The sequence below is a fragment of the Dendropsophus ebraccatus genome, chromosome 6 (genome assembly GCF_027789765.1).
Source record: "Dendropsophus ebraccatus isolate aDenEbr1 chromosome 6, aDenEbr1.pat, whole genome shotgun sequence".
Lineage (NCBI taxonomy): Eukaryota > Metazoa > Chordata > Amphibia > Anura > Hylidae > Dendropsophus > Dendropsophus ebraccatus.
The window spans coordinates 100,767,112-100,784,001 of NC_091459.1; the positions used below are offsets into that span (position 1 = coordinate 100,767,112).

Below are 16,890 nucleotides of genomic sequence, written 5' to 3' on the forward strand. Positions count from 1 at the left end.
AGCTCTAATACATGTTGTTGCACATAGGGGTTTTTCCCTTGAATGACATTTATAGCATATTGGTTGCTTGCGTTTAATGCATTATTAAATGCCATTGTACACTATGTGAATGGCTTAGGGATAATTCTTCGAAATAGCGACTACAATTTCTATAAAACCTTACAACCATGGATTCGGGAGAAATTTATAAATGGTCTATGAGTCAATCAGCCAATCTAGTTATACCCTATAAGGCTGTGATCTTCTGCTACTGTCTTGAGTGAGTGTGCAGGAGTGTAAAGAAGCTGATATAATGTCTAGTATATATGGTCAGAAATATAGTGACCCTTATTGCAGGGTTATTAACATATAGGAGAAGCCTCTCTAAAATCTATGTTTCCAGGGCACACATTAAACCATGGATGTTACAAGGTGTTTGTTGAATAGTGATTATTACGGAAATATATGTTACCTTGCTGTGTATGGGATCCCGGGATATTACTGAAGTCATAGTTCATAAATTGGATTTTGATGCATTATTTTTCACTGTATTCCTTTCAGCCCAAACTGGATATGTACAGAAAAGTATTTGTAAAGAGTATGGAGATGAAATAAATACATTTGTTCAAAATAGGAAATAGATTACTAATCAATTGAGTGAAAAGGATCAATACATTGTAAAGGAAAAATAATTTCCCTTAAGTATATAAATAATTAGGGTGCCAGATGTAGACTCTACAATACTGCTCAGGTACTATAAAAAAAATAAATAAAAAATTCATATCATAACCGCACCCTAATCATTTCCTTGCCCAGTTATTTCCTAAACCAGGATACGGTGCCTTGAAAATGGTGTAGTCACTGAAATGTTGTGTATTGTGTAGTGGATGGAATACTCACCTGAAGTTTTGCAGCATTGCAGCGACATGTGACACCAGTAGATAGAGGAGACAATAGCAGCTCCCTGTGGAATGACCTCTTCAAAGGTCACAGAGCACGCTCAGAAGTGTTTTTTTCATTCATCCCAAGGCTTGATGTAAAGCATGTCACTAAATGCTGTTAAAGGGGTACTTTGGCGGGAATCTTAGAAAGTTACATGGTTTTGTAATTTACTTCTATTTAAATTCTCAAGTCTTCCAGTACTTATCAGTTGTTTTATGTCCTGCAGGAAGTGGTGTATTCTTTCCAGTCTGACAGAGTACTCTCTGCTGCCACGTCTATAAATGCCAGGAACTGTCTAGAGCAGTAGCAAATCCACATAGAAAACTTCTCCTGCTCTGGACAGTTCCTGGCATTTATAGAGGTGGCAGCAGAAAGCACTGTGTCAGACTGGAAAGAATACACCACTTCCTGCAGGACATACAGCAGCTGATAAGTACAGGAAGACTGGCAGCCCTCATAACAATGTACAAAAAAGTTTAATAAAAAAAATGACAGAATGTCAGAAAATAGAAACAAATTAGAATAAAAGAACAATTTTTGTATCTGACTCAGTACAAGAAAATTTAGGTCACACATGCCCTTTAAGAAAATGATTAAAGCCTCTTAAAGATGTGCGAGTTCTCTCACATTACTCAGGCAGTGGCCTCAAACAGTGGCGGGCTGAGAGGTAGTAGAAATTCTGAGAAGTAGAGAGGAGGATGTCGAGAGAGTACCCAGAGTAGAAGTTTGCTCTGCCGAAACTTAATAAGGAGAATAAGTAGAATACTTGAGAGTAGAGAGAATTCTTGTGCCGTGTTTTGACTAGTTGGTCCTTGCACCACCTATTGCCCACCAGTGTTGGGCGACCCGTCCTATAGAGTGACACAAGCCCCAGACTTTGGTACCTGGGATGAGCAGAGTGGTCAGAATTTTCCGATTAAACCCACGCTGCAAGATAGAGCAAAGTTGCTAGCAGCCTACGTACTCTATCTGGATCAGTTCCTTTCTTTTTCTGGATACTGTCCTTCTCTTTTAGACTGGTTCTCGGCATGAGTTGGGGTGATCCCTGACTTGTCCTCTCTAAGAGTGCATTCAGCACTGCATAGTGTGGAGAAGTGTTGCTTTCAAGGAAAGAGTGCTAAGGTGTCCCATGTGCATCCATACAGAGACCAGAGTAAGACTCACTAAGGTGTGGCTACACTTCCTCTCCCCATGTGACTTCCTTCTTCAGCAGTTATAAGGTGTGCTGTGAGTGGGTGGGAAGAGAGTGCAAGAGAAAGGGAAGGATAGAGATAGGAGGAAAAGAGAAAGTACTCCCATTGGTGCACAGATCCTAAAACAGTAACCCTTTAGTTACATCCAGCCGTACAATACCTAGGTACATAATACACATAACAGCGACATCTAGTGGCCAAACTTAGGTGCTACTTCATTACCACTTCCACTCTAGATACTTTTGTGAAGGGTGCAAAGACTAGAAAAACCTGTGGTGGGACACCACAACAGGTGGGTGGTGCTTTATAATCTTGAAGTCTCACCCAAATCACATGTCTGCCCTTGTACAGTAGATGGTTATATGTGTGATACAGACAGGGCTATGTTGTAGTGATGAGTCACAAACCCCATAGGCCAGGCTGATCATCTTCCTGTTATAACCTCCTTAAAGGGGAACTCCAGGTAGAGGTTAAAAAAATTAAACTTCTGCAGAAGCATAACACATTACTTACCTGTCTATCCCAGTTTTGAAACTACCAAAAATCGATTTGTTAGTGTGGGGGGGGGGTGGGGGTGGGGGTTGCTCTGTTTTGTGTTTCTGTTCTTCCTGGTTTGGTATTTCCCAGAATGCAATGCTTTCCCTCATATGATCATCACAGCCCCCACCCATTACAATCAGTGAAATAAGTGCGGCAGCTGCTTCTGTTCAGTCAGAGATGGTGAATCAGTCAGGGAATTGGGTTATCCAGCCAAGCCTCCTGTGACATCACGCCCTGCCCCCTGTCTGCATCATCAGCAAACACACACAATGTGAGACATAGGCATGCAAGATTTTTCTCCTAGGGGGGGAGAGCAGCAGGAGCAGGAGACAATGTGAATTGGCACAGGGGCCATTTTTTTTCCACTTCCTGGATTTCTATCAGCTACCAGTGTGGCAGAACCGCACAGATACAGTAATACATTATATAGACACATCTATATAACTTTTAATGTACTTTTAATAGAAAACAAATTTTTCTTATCCAGAGTTCCCCTTTAACTTGGCATCTAAAATGTGCATCAAAACACAAGTAACCTGAAAAAGTCACACGTAGAACTGTTTTGTAGTACTTTCCATGGCCACTGACCAATAGCTACAGACAGCATTATGGTAGTGAATCCTAAGTGCATGGACCTATTAATGGAAGAATAGTGATCCGTGTCACAATTGTGGGTCCGTATTGTCCTTAAAATCTTTAAAAAATACTACTTTACATATCCTATCAGTCTCTAAGCATTTGTCAGCTGTCTCTGTGTACAGTACAAATTCATACAGGAAAAGCTGTCAACAACTGTGCGTGGGTGAGAAAGGGTAGACTTTGAGTTCTGGTGAATTTTTTACTGAATCAAATGATAAAAACTATTTATCCCCAAGATCAGAGTCTCTCTATTTTTCCCATGGCTTCCCTATGATAGGGGGGAGGGTGACCTGATCATATCACCTATGGTGCTGTGTTTATCTGCTATTAAGTTAGAAAACAAATAAGGGTCTCAAGTCGTGGAACTCTGGTAAATAACGTTTTCTTTGTTGTTTTTCAGGTGTTACTATTAGCAGAGTTTTGCACACTTTGGAAGTCTTAGATCGGCATTGTTTTGACAGATTGGATTCCAGTAACTCCTTGGATACCTTGTTTTATAAGATATTTTGCACAAATCAAAATAAGGACAGCCAGGAGGTAATGTGATATCTAAAAATGTTTGCAATCTTATCTAAATATTAAATGAAGTTATGTCAAACCTTGAGAGATATATCAGGAATCTAGAATACACTGTGAAATTTTCATTTTGAATATGTGAAGCCCAATTTTTCCCCAGTGACCGGAGGGCATTGCACTTATGCTAGTCTAGCAGGCTTCAATCACAGAAAGTGAAAAAATGTCCACTTAGAGGCAAGAAAAAAATATAACCTAATGTGCCAATTCTAAAAGCAGCAAAAGATACCCGACAAATTATTTACAACGTGAAAGAAAATGATGTTCCAAAGTACAGGACAGGAATGATAAGGGATAAGGGACAGGAATGATAATGGGCAGGGAGGGGGAGTTCTCTCTGATCTCTCCTAAAAGGGTACTAACTCTGCCTTTTGGGGTTTCCAGCTCCTTAACAGGGTGGCCCCAACCACAATGGCAGTCCCTACCCTAAACTCAAGGAGGAAAAGGTGCAATCAGGTGCAAAAAGGTGGAGATATTTACAACGAAAAACATAAGACACCAATAAGAACGATCCAACGTGTTTCTCCTTCCATATAATGTAGGTTCATCAGGAAGCTGTTGGTGTCAGGAATTAAATGCCAGAAAGAAGAAAATCAAGTATTTACAATGGAGTATACTTAAATACAATGTGCTGAAAAATGTACACAGATATTATATGTCCACTAACCCTAAAACACTCAGTGGGAGGTAGGCAGGTGATAAAGTAGTAGCAATATATAGAGATGCTGTTATTCACATAATATAAGGTAACTGGTTGAATCAGAAAGATGCATAACACTAAGGTGTGGACGCCTCACCCAGCCATCGCATGAACACTACCAATCATATAGTGAAGACACTAGCCACAATGACATATTAGGGCCCCTTTACACTGCGGAAAACAGGCAGAGATTCCAAGCAGAATCACCCGTGGACTCCGTTTGGAATTCCACCTGCCTCACTGCCTTAATGTTAAAGGAGAAGTCCTTCGAAAATTTTTATTTAAATATTGTATTTCCCCCCAAAAGTTATACAAATGACCAATATACACTCTTTACAGGAAATGCTTATAAAGTGCTTTTTTCCTTGCACTTACTACTGCAGCAACGCTTCACTTCCTGAATAAAATGGTGATGTCACGACCCGACTCCCAGAGCTGTGCGGGCTGTGGCTGCTGGAGAGGATGATGGCAGGGGGGATGCTCAGTTTACCTCCGACACCCCGTATCCCTCAGTATCCCCCTGCCATCATCCTCTCCAGCAGCCACAGCCCGCAGAGCTCTGGGAGTCGGGTCGTGACATCACCATTTTATTCAGGAAGTGAAGCCTTGATGCAGTAGTATGGTACATTTATACATTGTAAACTGGGAGTTCTATTTTGTTCTGTACTGTCCCTGGGGAACTACTTACCCATTACATCAGTACTACGCTCTATTCTCATCTTGTTAATGTGAGGCCAGGAAGGGGAAGTGGTTAGTAGGACATGTGTAGATAAGTGCATTCTGACTTGCTAGATTTTTACCTTGATCAACATCTAATATAAACCTCTCCATGTGTATGTTACAGAGCAGAAGTTTTTAGATTCTTAGAAGGGTCTCCAGATAAAAAACTGAACTCATTATCGAGCTACTATAACCCCCAGCTGTAATTTGTGAAGAATTCTGGAAGCACAATTAACTTCCCCCTGAAATAATGTGCAGTCTATTGGAAATAGAAGAAAACAGCGCCCGGCGCACATAGTGTATTACTGTAGCATATTGTGTCCAATTAATTCAGATATGGTGTTGCTCACCTTTGGCGGTCGCGCTACGAGCCCGACACCACCCGAAGCTTTAGCTGAACCAACTTAATGCCCGCTGCCCATCCGAGGGTCTGTAAATTCGGTGAGAAGATCCAAGAAAGTTTCACTCATCTGAGGTACGATGCGTGGAGTCCCTGGAAGCCTGGCGCAGAGCGAATCAGCCACGGATAGTAGTCCGATAGATGATGGGAGTCGTGGTGTTAGATTGTTAGACACCTTTAATAATATGACGTAGAAACCATACGTTTCGAGGGTGGCCCTCTTCATCAGATTATTACAAACATAGATCCTTCTCAGGGCTTTTTATTATAAGGACGAACGTATGGTTTTTACGTCATATTATTAAAGGAATCTAACACCACGACTCCCATCATCTATCGGACTACTATCCGTGGCTGATTCGCTCTGCGCCAGGCTTACAGGGACTCCACGCATCGTACCTCAGATGAGTGAAACTTTCTTGAATGTGCAGTCTATGTAATACACGGACGTCTTGTATCCTTAAACTGGTATAAAGTAGAATTGTCCTAGATTCCCCTAGCAACTAATCAGATTCCACCTTTCATTCCTCCCAGATTCTTTGAAAGATGAAAAGAGGAATCTGATTGGTTGCTAGGGACAACTAAGACATTTCTACCTTACACTAGTTTGATAAATCTCCCCCTCTTTTTTTTTTTTTTAAATACCGTACATACCTTTTAAAAGGAATCTGTCAGCTGCAATTCACGTTCCAAGCTGCTGACACTGAGGCACACGGTACCTTTCATATATCCATCTGTGTTTCCAAACAATAGAAACATTTTTATTCAAATTTTATTTTATAAGATATTTTTGTTTCCTGTAAAGAGTCAAAGAGGCTTCCCCAAGCTCTTAAAATGCTGAGGGCAGTAATATGTCCTTATCCCCTTCCCATCTCTAACCCTGCTTGTTTGTCAGTCAGGGGTCAGCTTCCAGCTGACAATCAGTCAGGGATAGGGATGATACAGGGAGTTAGGACATGTTACAGCCCTCGGTGCTTGAGAAAACCCTTTGACTCTTTGCACTGAAGAATAAAACATTTTTCTATGTTCTAGAAACACAGACAGATATATGAAAGGTACCATGTGTATCCTTGATCTTACAGCTATCTGACAGTGTCAGCAGTTTAAGGCTATGTTCACACTTTGTAAGAGACCAGCCGTTCCGTAACCCAGCCAGGTCACGGAACGGCTGGTCTCTGCCCAGATCATACTACAGTACCGGCCGGATGATCTTTCTGGCCGTAGGGTTCTGATGCAGGGAACTTGCCACTGCTCCGGCCGCTTGCTTCATTGTGTGAACTGACAGGGTTTCCTACGGCCGCAATTCACTAAATTGCGGCCGCAGAAAACTGACATGTCAGTTATTTGCGGGTCCGCATGGGATCCCTTCCGGAGCGTATACGATGTGTATACGCTCCGGCCGGGATTCCATTGAAGTAGAAGCAGTGTTCACAGGCGCATAAAGTATGGCCGTTGTTGCCGATAGCAACCACGGACGTACTTTTACGTAGTGAACATAGCCTAATCCCTGAATTGCAGCTGACAGATTCCCTTTACATATAAAGACATGTTATATATGGTAAACAGTTGGGCACTATTTCCTTTGCCCTTTGCTGTAACTGTAGTCATACTTCTTGTTATTGAAACCAAATGAAGGATATCTTGTAGGCAGCAGACAGCGAGATTTGGGTCTAGAAGGGGCTGTGCATTTATAAGACTGAAACATGGGAGGGTCGATGTAGCCTGTGTGCAACAGACTACCCACTCCTTACTTTGTCTTCCACATGACTTATTCATGTCAGTTATGAGTCAGTGCAGTGACTGCACTTCTTATATTACAGAAGAGACAAATGTCACACACAGGGACTTTCCTTCACACGGCTACATCGTCATTTGCTAAGAAAGAGAAGCAATTCCATATGCCTAGAAAATAACATCATTACCTGATATTTACTTACTGTCAGGGTATTCTGCAACTGAAATGATTTATATATTAGCAGGGGCGTAGCTAAAGGCTGATGGGCCCTGGTGCAAAATTTTAGCTTGGGGCCCCCCTATGCCATCTGATGAGGCCAAAAAACTTTATATCCAATTAATCTAAGGTGACGCCCCCTAATATGGCACCGTGTTCTAATGGACTGTCACTATTTCCTCATGTACCGTGCCATTGCCTCCACCTCTTGTATTGTGCCACCGTGTCTCCTAATGTGCTGCGCCACTGTCTCCCCCTCATGTACTCTGCCACTGTCCCCTATAATGAATGGACTCTACAGTTTCACTCTCCAATCATTGTTTCCCAATCTTTGACAGCCAAAAAACTACAACTCCCATTATAACCTGTCAGCAGGGCATGATGGGTGGTGTAGTTCTGCAACCTGGAAAGCCACATGCTGCAAACCTACAACTCCTATTATGGCTGTTAGCAGGGCATGATGGGTGGTGTAGTTCTAGGTATAATAATCTCACCTGTCCAGGTTCCTGCTTTTTTCTGGGGTTCTGTCCTCCTCTGGTCAGGTCTGGCTTCTGTGTATGGTGGCGGAGCTAATCGCTCGGCCTGTATTACACAGAGCAGGAGTCCCGGAGGCAGGAGAGGGAGCAGTGGGCTCCTGCCAGCAGTCTATTCAGTTGTATCAGCAATTGCGGATACAACTGAATAGGGAGAGACAGGACCGGACTGGCACTAAAAAGCAGCCCTGGCATACAAAGCACCCTTCCAGCTCCCATAAAATATCATAATTCTCCCCCACCACATAAATGTGCACTGCAGTGAATTTTGTTGTTTAGGCTCACATTGTAACATATGGCCCATGTACACATACAGACATAGACATGCATAGAGTCACATACAATTACATATACACGGGATTGACATCCCACTGTGAGTTTGTGCTTTAACCCCCCGCAGCCCCGTTATCCTCAGCCCCTTTGCCCTCAGTCCCGCCACTGAGAGCATACAATACCTGCCCTGGCAGCGTGGCTGCATATGACGCTCCCGACTCCGGTCCCGCTCCGTGCACTGATTGGCTGAGCGGGACCGGAGCCAGGAGCCTCATATGCAGCCGCATCGCCAGGGCAGGTAATGTATGTCGGCGGCGGGCAGCGGGGGTCAAAGCACAAACACAGCGGGATGTCAATCCCGCTGCGAGTTTGTGCTCTATAGCAATGAATGGGACTGGATCTGCAGCGGATCCTGTAGGTGTGAACGCACCCTCATACAGAGACATACACACACACTGTACACAGGCATACACATACAGACAGCCACATATACACTCATACAGAGGCACACACACACACTGTACACAGGCACACACATACAGCCAGCCACATATACACTCATACAGAGACACACAAACACACACACTGTACACAGGCACACACATACAGCCAGCCACATATATACTCATACAGAGAGAGACACATACAGCCAGCCACATATATACTCTGTACACTGAGGCACTTACATAGTCCTCTCTCCTGTATGTTGCGGGCAGTGAGTGGGCGGAGCTTCCTCTGCAGGGGGAGGGGACTTCCCTGTAACCCCCTGTATGCTGTTTCCTGTCATCTTCCCCAGTGATCAGCATCAGAACTTATGCTGCAGATCATTCCTATTCGTCCTCCTCCTCCTCCTGGAGCATGTAATAGGGTCGGGCCATCAGCGATGAGAAAGGCCTCCTGCTACTGCTGCACACAGTCAGTGGAAGCGTCTGTCAGGGCCCTAAGCATCTGCTTTAGAAAGTGGGGGCCTGGGAGGGGGGGTATCCACTGCACTGCCGGTGCCTTGTTTATATGCCGCCTGCTTAGAGCAGTTCTCCCAGCTGTCATTATCACAGCCGATTGGGGAGAACTGCGAGTGATAGAAAGTGGTGAGAGGGGGGGCAGGAGTCGGCACCCACCCCCTAGCTTGGGGCCCGGTCGCCATGGCGACCACTGCGACCCCTATAGCTATGCCACTGTATATTAGGCTATTGGAAAGAGAAGCTCTGCATTTCATGTAAACAATCAGAGATTTCAGGTTAAAAAAAAAAAAAACCCCAGTGTCTGTTCATTCCCACTAGTGTTTAGCAGACTTTTCATGTTTAGCATCTTTCTCCGAACCCCAATGCTGGTGAAGTTGGACGCTGCTCCATACAGTCCTGGAAAACATGGATGTCATGCCAGATCACTGCTCCCAGGCTCCAATACAAACAATCCTCCACCCCAATTGCGCATGTTGACGGACTTCCAGAATTGAGATAGGATCAGTGTGCAGTTAACAAATGATCCATAAGAACACCCTGAAAAATTCCTACGGGTTTCAGGTGCTAGCTGCACCCTTACTCATGGCTTACGAACACTCTAATGGCTCGAGTTTAAATAATTTGTGTACACTCCCACTGTGACATCACCCCATAATCCCCAGGTGATACAACATAATAAAGAATGCCAAAGTCCAAATGTTATCAATCTTTGAGGCAAAATGTTGTTAAATGTGACATCAATCCTGGAGGCAAAATGCTAATGTTATACTGTAACCACACACACCATAGCATTTGGCGTTGAGAGCTCCTCCTTCATTACTGAATGGAGACACCAAATGCTATGGTAAATGTTGTTATAATTGTTATGTGCTTACAGTATAACATTAGTATTTTGCCTTCAGGATTGCTGATTATGCTTTTTTATTTTAATATTTGGACTTCGGTATTATGTATGTTGTAACACCTGAGGATCATGTGACAATGTCACAGTGGGGGTGTACACAGATGATATGAACCCAGACCATTAGAGTGTTTTTCAGCCATGAGTAAGGGTGCAGCTAGCGCCTGAAATGCGTACAAATTTTTGGGGGTATTTGTGATGATGTATTTTCTGTTCTTATGGGTCATGGAATAAAAGATTTTGGCAACTACATATGCTGATCCTATCTTGTTTTCTGGAAGTCAATACAGCCGTAGTACTCTCTGCTCAACACTAATTCTTACTCAAGATAAATAAAAAAACATCTAGTTTTCAGGCAGTTTAAAACCTAGACTAACAGTGTAAGGCTATGTTCACACTGCATATGATTCTGGTCACATTTCATATGCCGCCGTACATGTGCGGCTAAAACTACGGGCGTGGGAAAAATAGACATGCGGCCGGATGCGTACGAACCGCGAACATACGCCCGTAGTACAGTTATGCTTCCCTAGCTTGTTTCGAAGCGATCTGAGGCAGGTCATTTACTTGGAAATCTTCGCCCAGCCCCATAAACCACACAGAACCTTTTGGATCGAAAAATCAAGTTCAATTTGGCTGAAATAAGTACTCCGTACGGGACCGCATGGAAATCCACGGCCGTGAGTTTCAAGATTTCCGTCTTGTTCTTTTTTCACGGCGCCGTATACGATCCGGCCGTAAGCTTATACGTAGTGTGCACTGTGCGGCCGTATATCGTATACTTTCAAGCGAACACATCAACCTCAAAACTACGTGCGTATATTCGCGGTTCGCACTACTGCCGAAAAGATACGTAGTGTGAACATAGCCTAAGGGTGCACCAGATTTTTAACAGTGGCTTAAATGTCTTTTCCATGTTATAGGCCACAGCAAGCCAATATTGTGTGCCAAAAACTCTTTAAAACTTTTTTATGACCGTGCCCATTTAAATTGTGGACAGATGTTAAAATGATAAAAGGTATAAATGATAAAGGGTATTCTGCTGCTTAAAGGGGAACTCCAAGCAGCCTTGTTAAAAAAACAAACAAAAAAACTAAACTTCCAAACAAATCCAAAGGTTCTTACTTATGTTCCTCCCTGACACTCTTCATGTCAGAAAGAAAACACAGAATTATAGTGCAGTAATGTATATACACTACAGCATTATGGTTCCATGTTTTCCTTCTTACTCTCAATAATGTGTGGCCCTCCCAGCCCTACCCCCTTGTGGGGATTGTTGAGGTATCTTTCCTTTTCACACATATACCCCCTTCCCTATGTTAGTACTGTATTGAATGTAGGGCTGGGCGATAATGGCCTAAATGAATATCGCGATTTATCGTACATGTAGCCGCGGTAACGATAAATTGAACGATAATTATGACACGCCCCTTTTAAAAGCCACACCCCTTTTGAAAACCCCATTTTCCGATGGTAATACAAACGTGGATTTATTCCATATAACTAAGCAAACTTCACAAGTAGTACACAACGTTTTGGCGTCTCCTACACCATTTTCAAGTGCCACTTGAAAATGGCGTAGGAGACGGCGAAACATCGTATATTACTTGTAAAGTTTGCTGCACATTGTTATATGTAATAAATTCACGTTTGTATTACCATCAGAGTGTATCTATATCATCTATCTCCTATCTATCTATCTATCTCCTATCTACGTATATCATCTATCTATCTATCTCCTATCTATCTGTCTATACATACACACACACACATATATGTGTGTGTGGTGTGTGGTGGGTGGTGTGTGTGTGTGTGTGTGTGCGTGTATGTATAGACAGATAGATAGGAGATAGATAGATAGATAGATGATATAGATAGGAGATAGATAGATAGATGATATAGATAGGAGATAGATAGATAGATGATATAGATAGGAGATAGATAGATAGGAGATAGATAGGATATAGATAGATAGGAGATAGATAGATAGATGATATAGATAGGAGATAGATAGATAGATAGATGATATAGATAGGAGATAGATAGATAGATAGATAGATAGATAGATGATATAGATAGGAGATAGATAGATAGATGATATAGATAGGAGATAGATAGATAGATAGATAGATAGATAGATAGATAGATAGATAGATAGATAGATAGATAGATGATATAGATAGGAGATAGATAGATAGATAGATAGATGATATAGATACATAGATAGGAGATAGATAGGAGATAGATAGATAGATAGGAGATAGATAGATAGATAGGAGATAGATAGGAGATAGATAGATAATTGATTGACAGATAGATAGATAGATAGATAGATAGATAGATAGATAGATAGATAGATAGATATAGGAGATAGATAGATAGACAGATAATAGATAGATATTGAAGAGGAGATGTTAACCCATTCTCTGTTGCTGGCACTCCCATTATCATTACTGTGAATGCACTAAATTGTGATAGATAGATAGATAGATAGATAGATAGATAGATAGATAGGAGATAGATCGATAGATAATAGTAGATAGATAGATAGATAGATAGATAGATAGATAGATAGGAGATAGATAGATAGATAGATAGGAGATAGATAGATAGATAGATAGATAGATAGATAGATAGATGATTGATTGACAGATAGATAGATAGATAGATAGATAGATAGATAGATAGATAGGAGATAGATAGGAGATAGATAGATAGATAGATAGATAGATAGATACATGATAGATACATGATAGATAGATAGATAGATAGATACATGATAGATACATGATAGATAGATAGATAGATAGATAGATAGATAGATAGATAGATAGATAGGAGATAGATGATATCTATCTATATCATCTATCTATATCATATCATCTATCTATCTTCTATCTATCCATCCATCCATCCCCAGTCACTCAGTGGCTGCAGGGGGTCAGGTATAGGTCGGCACCTCCATGTTCCCCCGGGCACGGCTCTCTCTCTCCCGCACAGGAATCCTCGGCCCCTGTCACGCAGTGATGTAGCACATGTATCTGTGTTCCGGACTGAGCGTCGCACACGGCCGCTTCCAGCACTGACAAAACATAACGGGGCTCCGAGAATTCCTGTGCGGGACAGAGTGCGGTGGCCAGTGGAGCATGGAGGTGCCGACCGATACCTGACCCCAACTGTATGTGCGGGGGAGGGGGGGCAGGGCTCACCGTGCAGCTTCCAGAGAAGCTAGAAGTGAGCCCCCGGCAGCAGCAGCACAAAGCACTCACTGGAGGGGACCCTGCCGTCTGTGTGCAGCCTGTCACATCTCCAGTCTTCCTCTTCAGCCCCCCGCAGCAGGATCTTCCATCCCTTCCCCTGCAGCAGTATATGTGCGTCCTGGCTCGGGAGGTAAATCGGATCATCAGCTGTCCAGCCTTCACCTCTTCACGCGGGACCCCTCTCTCTCCCTGCACCAGAGCACGCGGCCGCCGGGTGGGGGGGGAAATACCGCAGATACCGTCCTGGCAGAGTTGAGGTCGGTTAACCGACGCCAGTGACGGTATCGGTATTTTTGCGGTATACCGCCCAGCCCTAATTGAATGCTTGATAAAGACCATATCTGTTCGAAACGTCACTTTATATTCAGATATGCAATAAAATTTCTGAAGTTTTGCTGAATTCTTAGATGCTGTCTGACTTCCTTGCTTCGTCAGACATGTCAAAAGTTATTGGTCACAGTGGGTCTCCCTGCTGAGACCCACTTTGATCAGGAGATATAGCTCAGGAGAGGACGCAGCAGCCATTTTTTCCACTGACATATTTCTGTAATAGCTAATTCCAACCACATAAGGCTGGATCATGCTGCTGCTGCACTCTCTTCCTATATATCATGATCACAGCAGGGAGACCTGCTGTGATCAATAACTATTGACATGCCTGATGACATGACTGGCAACCTATGTATTATACTATCAGGCACTTGTATCTATTCTACTACTTCTGTTTAGAGTTATGTTAGGAGCAGAGTCCGCTGTAACTTTATCTGCTCATTTTGCTGATGTGTATCAGTTTTTAGTACTTATTATTTTATGTATGATGGCTTTTTTTTGTATACTGTTATATATTATTCATCTTTGAAAAGGTGCCTCCTAGTGATGAAGCGGTGGTCACTTTACTTTGTGAGTGGGCTGTTAGCTGCAAGCGATCTGGAAAACACAGAGCCATGGTGGTGGCTAAGCTTCTTGAAAAGAGACAACTGGAGATAGAAGCTGAGGTAAGTGCTATACTATATCTTGCTGGCTGTACTCATGCGGCGCATGTCATTTATTCATGCACTCATGTCATTTACTGCAGGTTTATTGGAGTGCGCTCTCCCCTTAATAAATCTGTATTTGTGCAGTACAGGCCGTGTGTTGCACACTGAGATCTTGACTACTACTCTTTTGCGATAAGTCTTTTATAAGTTCCCCCATGATGTTAATACTTATGTACTAATATTTAAACTTATGTACATACTTTCTGAACGCCTAGAGTTATTGCTAAAGTACAATTTTTCCCTGGCATCATATCTGAATATGATGGCAATTGTACTTAAACATCAGTTGTAGCAAAATGTACTTAAAGGGGTTGGCAACTTCTTATACATTATTACCAAAAGGGCCAACAGCACAACAGAACGGGAGAGAGGCAGGACAAGAGAGCACTGCGTGCAAGGCATTCGGTCTCTGCTCAGTGCTCTCTCGTCCTGCCTCTCTCCCATTCTGTTGTGCTCAGTAGTACACATACCAGGATCGTTTGACAGAGCGGGACAGAAGAGCACTGCGCATGCGCCGAATGCCTAACGCGAAGTTGATGTCGGGAAGAAGCAGTGGACGCACTGCTGATCACATGTCTCTCCTGGGCCGAACATCCGGTGGATGGAGAAGGAGCGCAGCGGGGACGCACAGACTGTAATGAGTGGCCGGAGGACCTGCCTAAAGGGGAAAAGAATCCCTGAAGGCACCAAAGGTCTAATGCCCCTATTCCACGGCCCATAGGATATAGCAGCGTCTGCTGCCGACTCTCCTATTCAATGGAGCGACGGCAGCAGATCGCTGCTATATCAGTCGCTTGTTTTTCAACATGTTGAAAAACAAGCGACTGCAACGATCAGCCGACATGAACGATGTCGGCTGATCGTTGCACTCTATTCCACGGGACGATTATCGTTCGTAGCGGCCGATATCGGCCGAATACGGACGATAATCGTTCCGTGGAATAGGGCCTTAAGTATTGGCCCTTTCGGTAATAATGCATAAGAAGTGGCCAACCCCTTTAAATAGCACTAATAAGTACTAAATAAGTACTGCAAGTGCTACTTCATGGCATAGTGCTGTAGCTGCATCCACATCGGGCTGCCCCTGGGCCCACACAGATGCTAGGCTTTTCCTCCCAGCTGGAAGCCACAAAACCTCATATCCTGGCAATTTTGGTCCAGAGAGCATGGTTGCTGCTGATTACTTTGTGTTTATTATCCTGGCAATCCGTCACATCCTACTGTATGTCAAGATTGGGGGAACACACAGACTTAAAGGAAAAACACAACTGAATACAGTAAGGGTAGTAATGCTTAAAGTGTCACTGTCAGTATAACTTTTAAAAACTAAATCAACAGTAGATGTGATATAAAGCACATTTACAATTTACATTCATTATTTTTTTTTCTCTAGTTATCATGGAAAACACAGCACTTCCTGTTTTTTTGTCAAAGAGTCAGAAAACAGGAAGTCCCGTGTTTTCCAGGTCATCTGAGCGGTCACAGAGATGGCAGTCATGTGATTGATGGACACAATGAGACGTGACTCTCTGTACTGGCCGGAATTTCTGTGTTTAGTCTGTTTTTTTCAACCAGCACAAGTCAGAAAGTCTGCCTTCAGGAGACTGGACCTCAATTTCTGGTAAGTTCAGCAATGAATGTATATTGCAAACTTGCTTAATATCACATCTACTGTTGATTTAGATTTTGAAATTTATAATGACAGTGACACTTTAAAGGGGTTGTGTCACAAAGAAAACTAGGTCTATACTCTATATACTATTGCATTATGTTAAATGTAACACACTTCAAATTTAAAAGCATTTCTTAAAATATATTGTTTGAGAGAAATAGACTTTCTTATCCCCTATGTGACTGCTTTGTTTGATGACCTGTTGTCCCTGGTCAAGGCCCACCAGGTATCTCATATCTTGGGTCACTCATGATCAGTTCAATCGCAGTCTCCTGATCTGTCCCATTAGTACTGGCAGTTGGTTTTCACTTTCCACTCAAGCTAGGGGGTTCGTGTTAAAGTGTCTGCACAGTTGCATTATAACTCCTTTAAAGGGGTTATCCAGCAAAAAACTTTTTCTTTCAGATCAACTGGTGTCAGAAAATTATATAGATTTGTAATTTACTTCCATTAAAAAATCTCAAGTCTTCCTATACGTATTAGCTCCTGTATGTCATGCAGGAAATGTTTTATTTTCAGTCTGGCACACTGCTCTCTGCTGACATGCTGACAGGAACTCTTGTCTCGGTTTTCTATGAATCCCCATAGAAAACCTCTCCTACTCTGGACAGTTCC

At 42.8% G+C, this 16,890-nt stretch overlaps 1 protein-coding gene across 1 annotated transcript in view; it reads left to right on the top strand.

Moving 5' to 3' along the window:
- The window catches only part of MED12L (mediator complex subunit 12L), a 393,418-nt gene that overhangs the window by 41,201 nt on the left and 335,327 nt on the right, over window positions 1–16,890 (top strand). Inside the window, exons 10-11 of the mRNA XM_069975432.1 lie at window positions 3,694–3,830; window positions 14,430–14,561. Coding sequence (XP_069831533.1) covers window positions 3,694–3,830; window positions 14,430–14,561 — 269 coding nt within the window. The remainder of the gene's footprint in view (window positions 1–3,693; window positions 3,831–14,429; window positions 14,562–16,890) is intronic.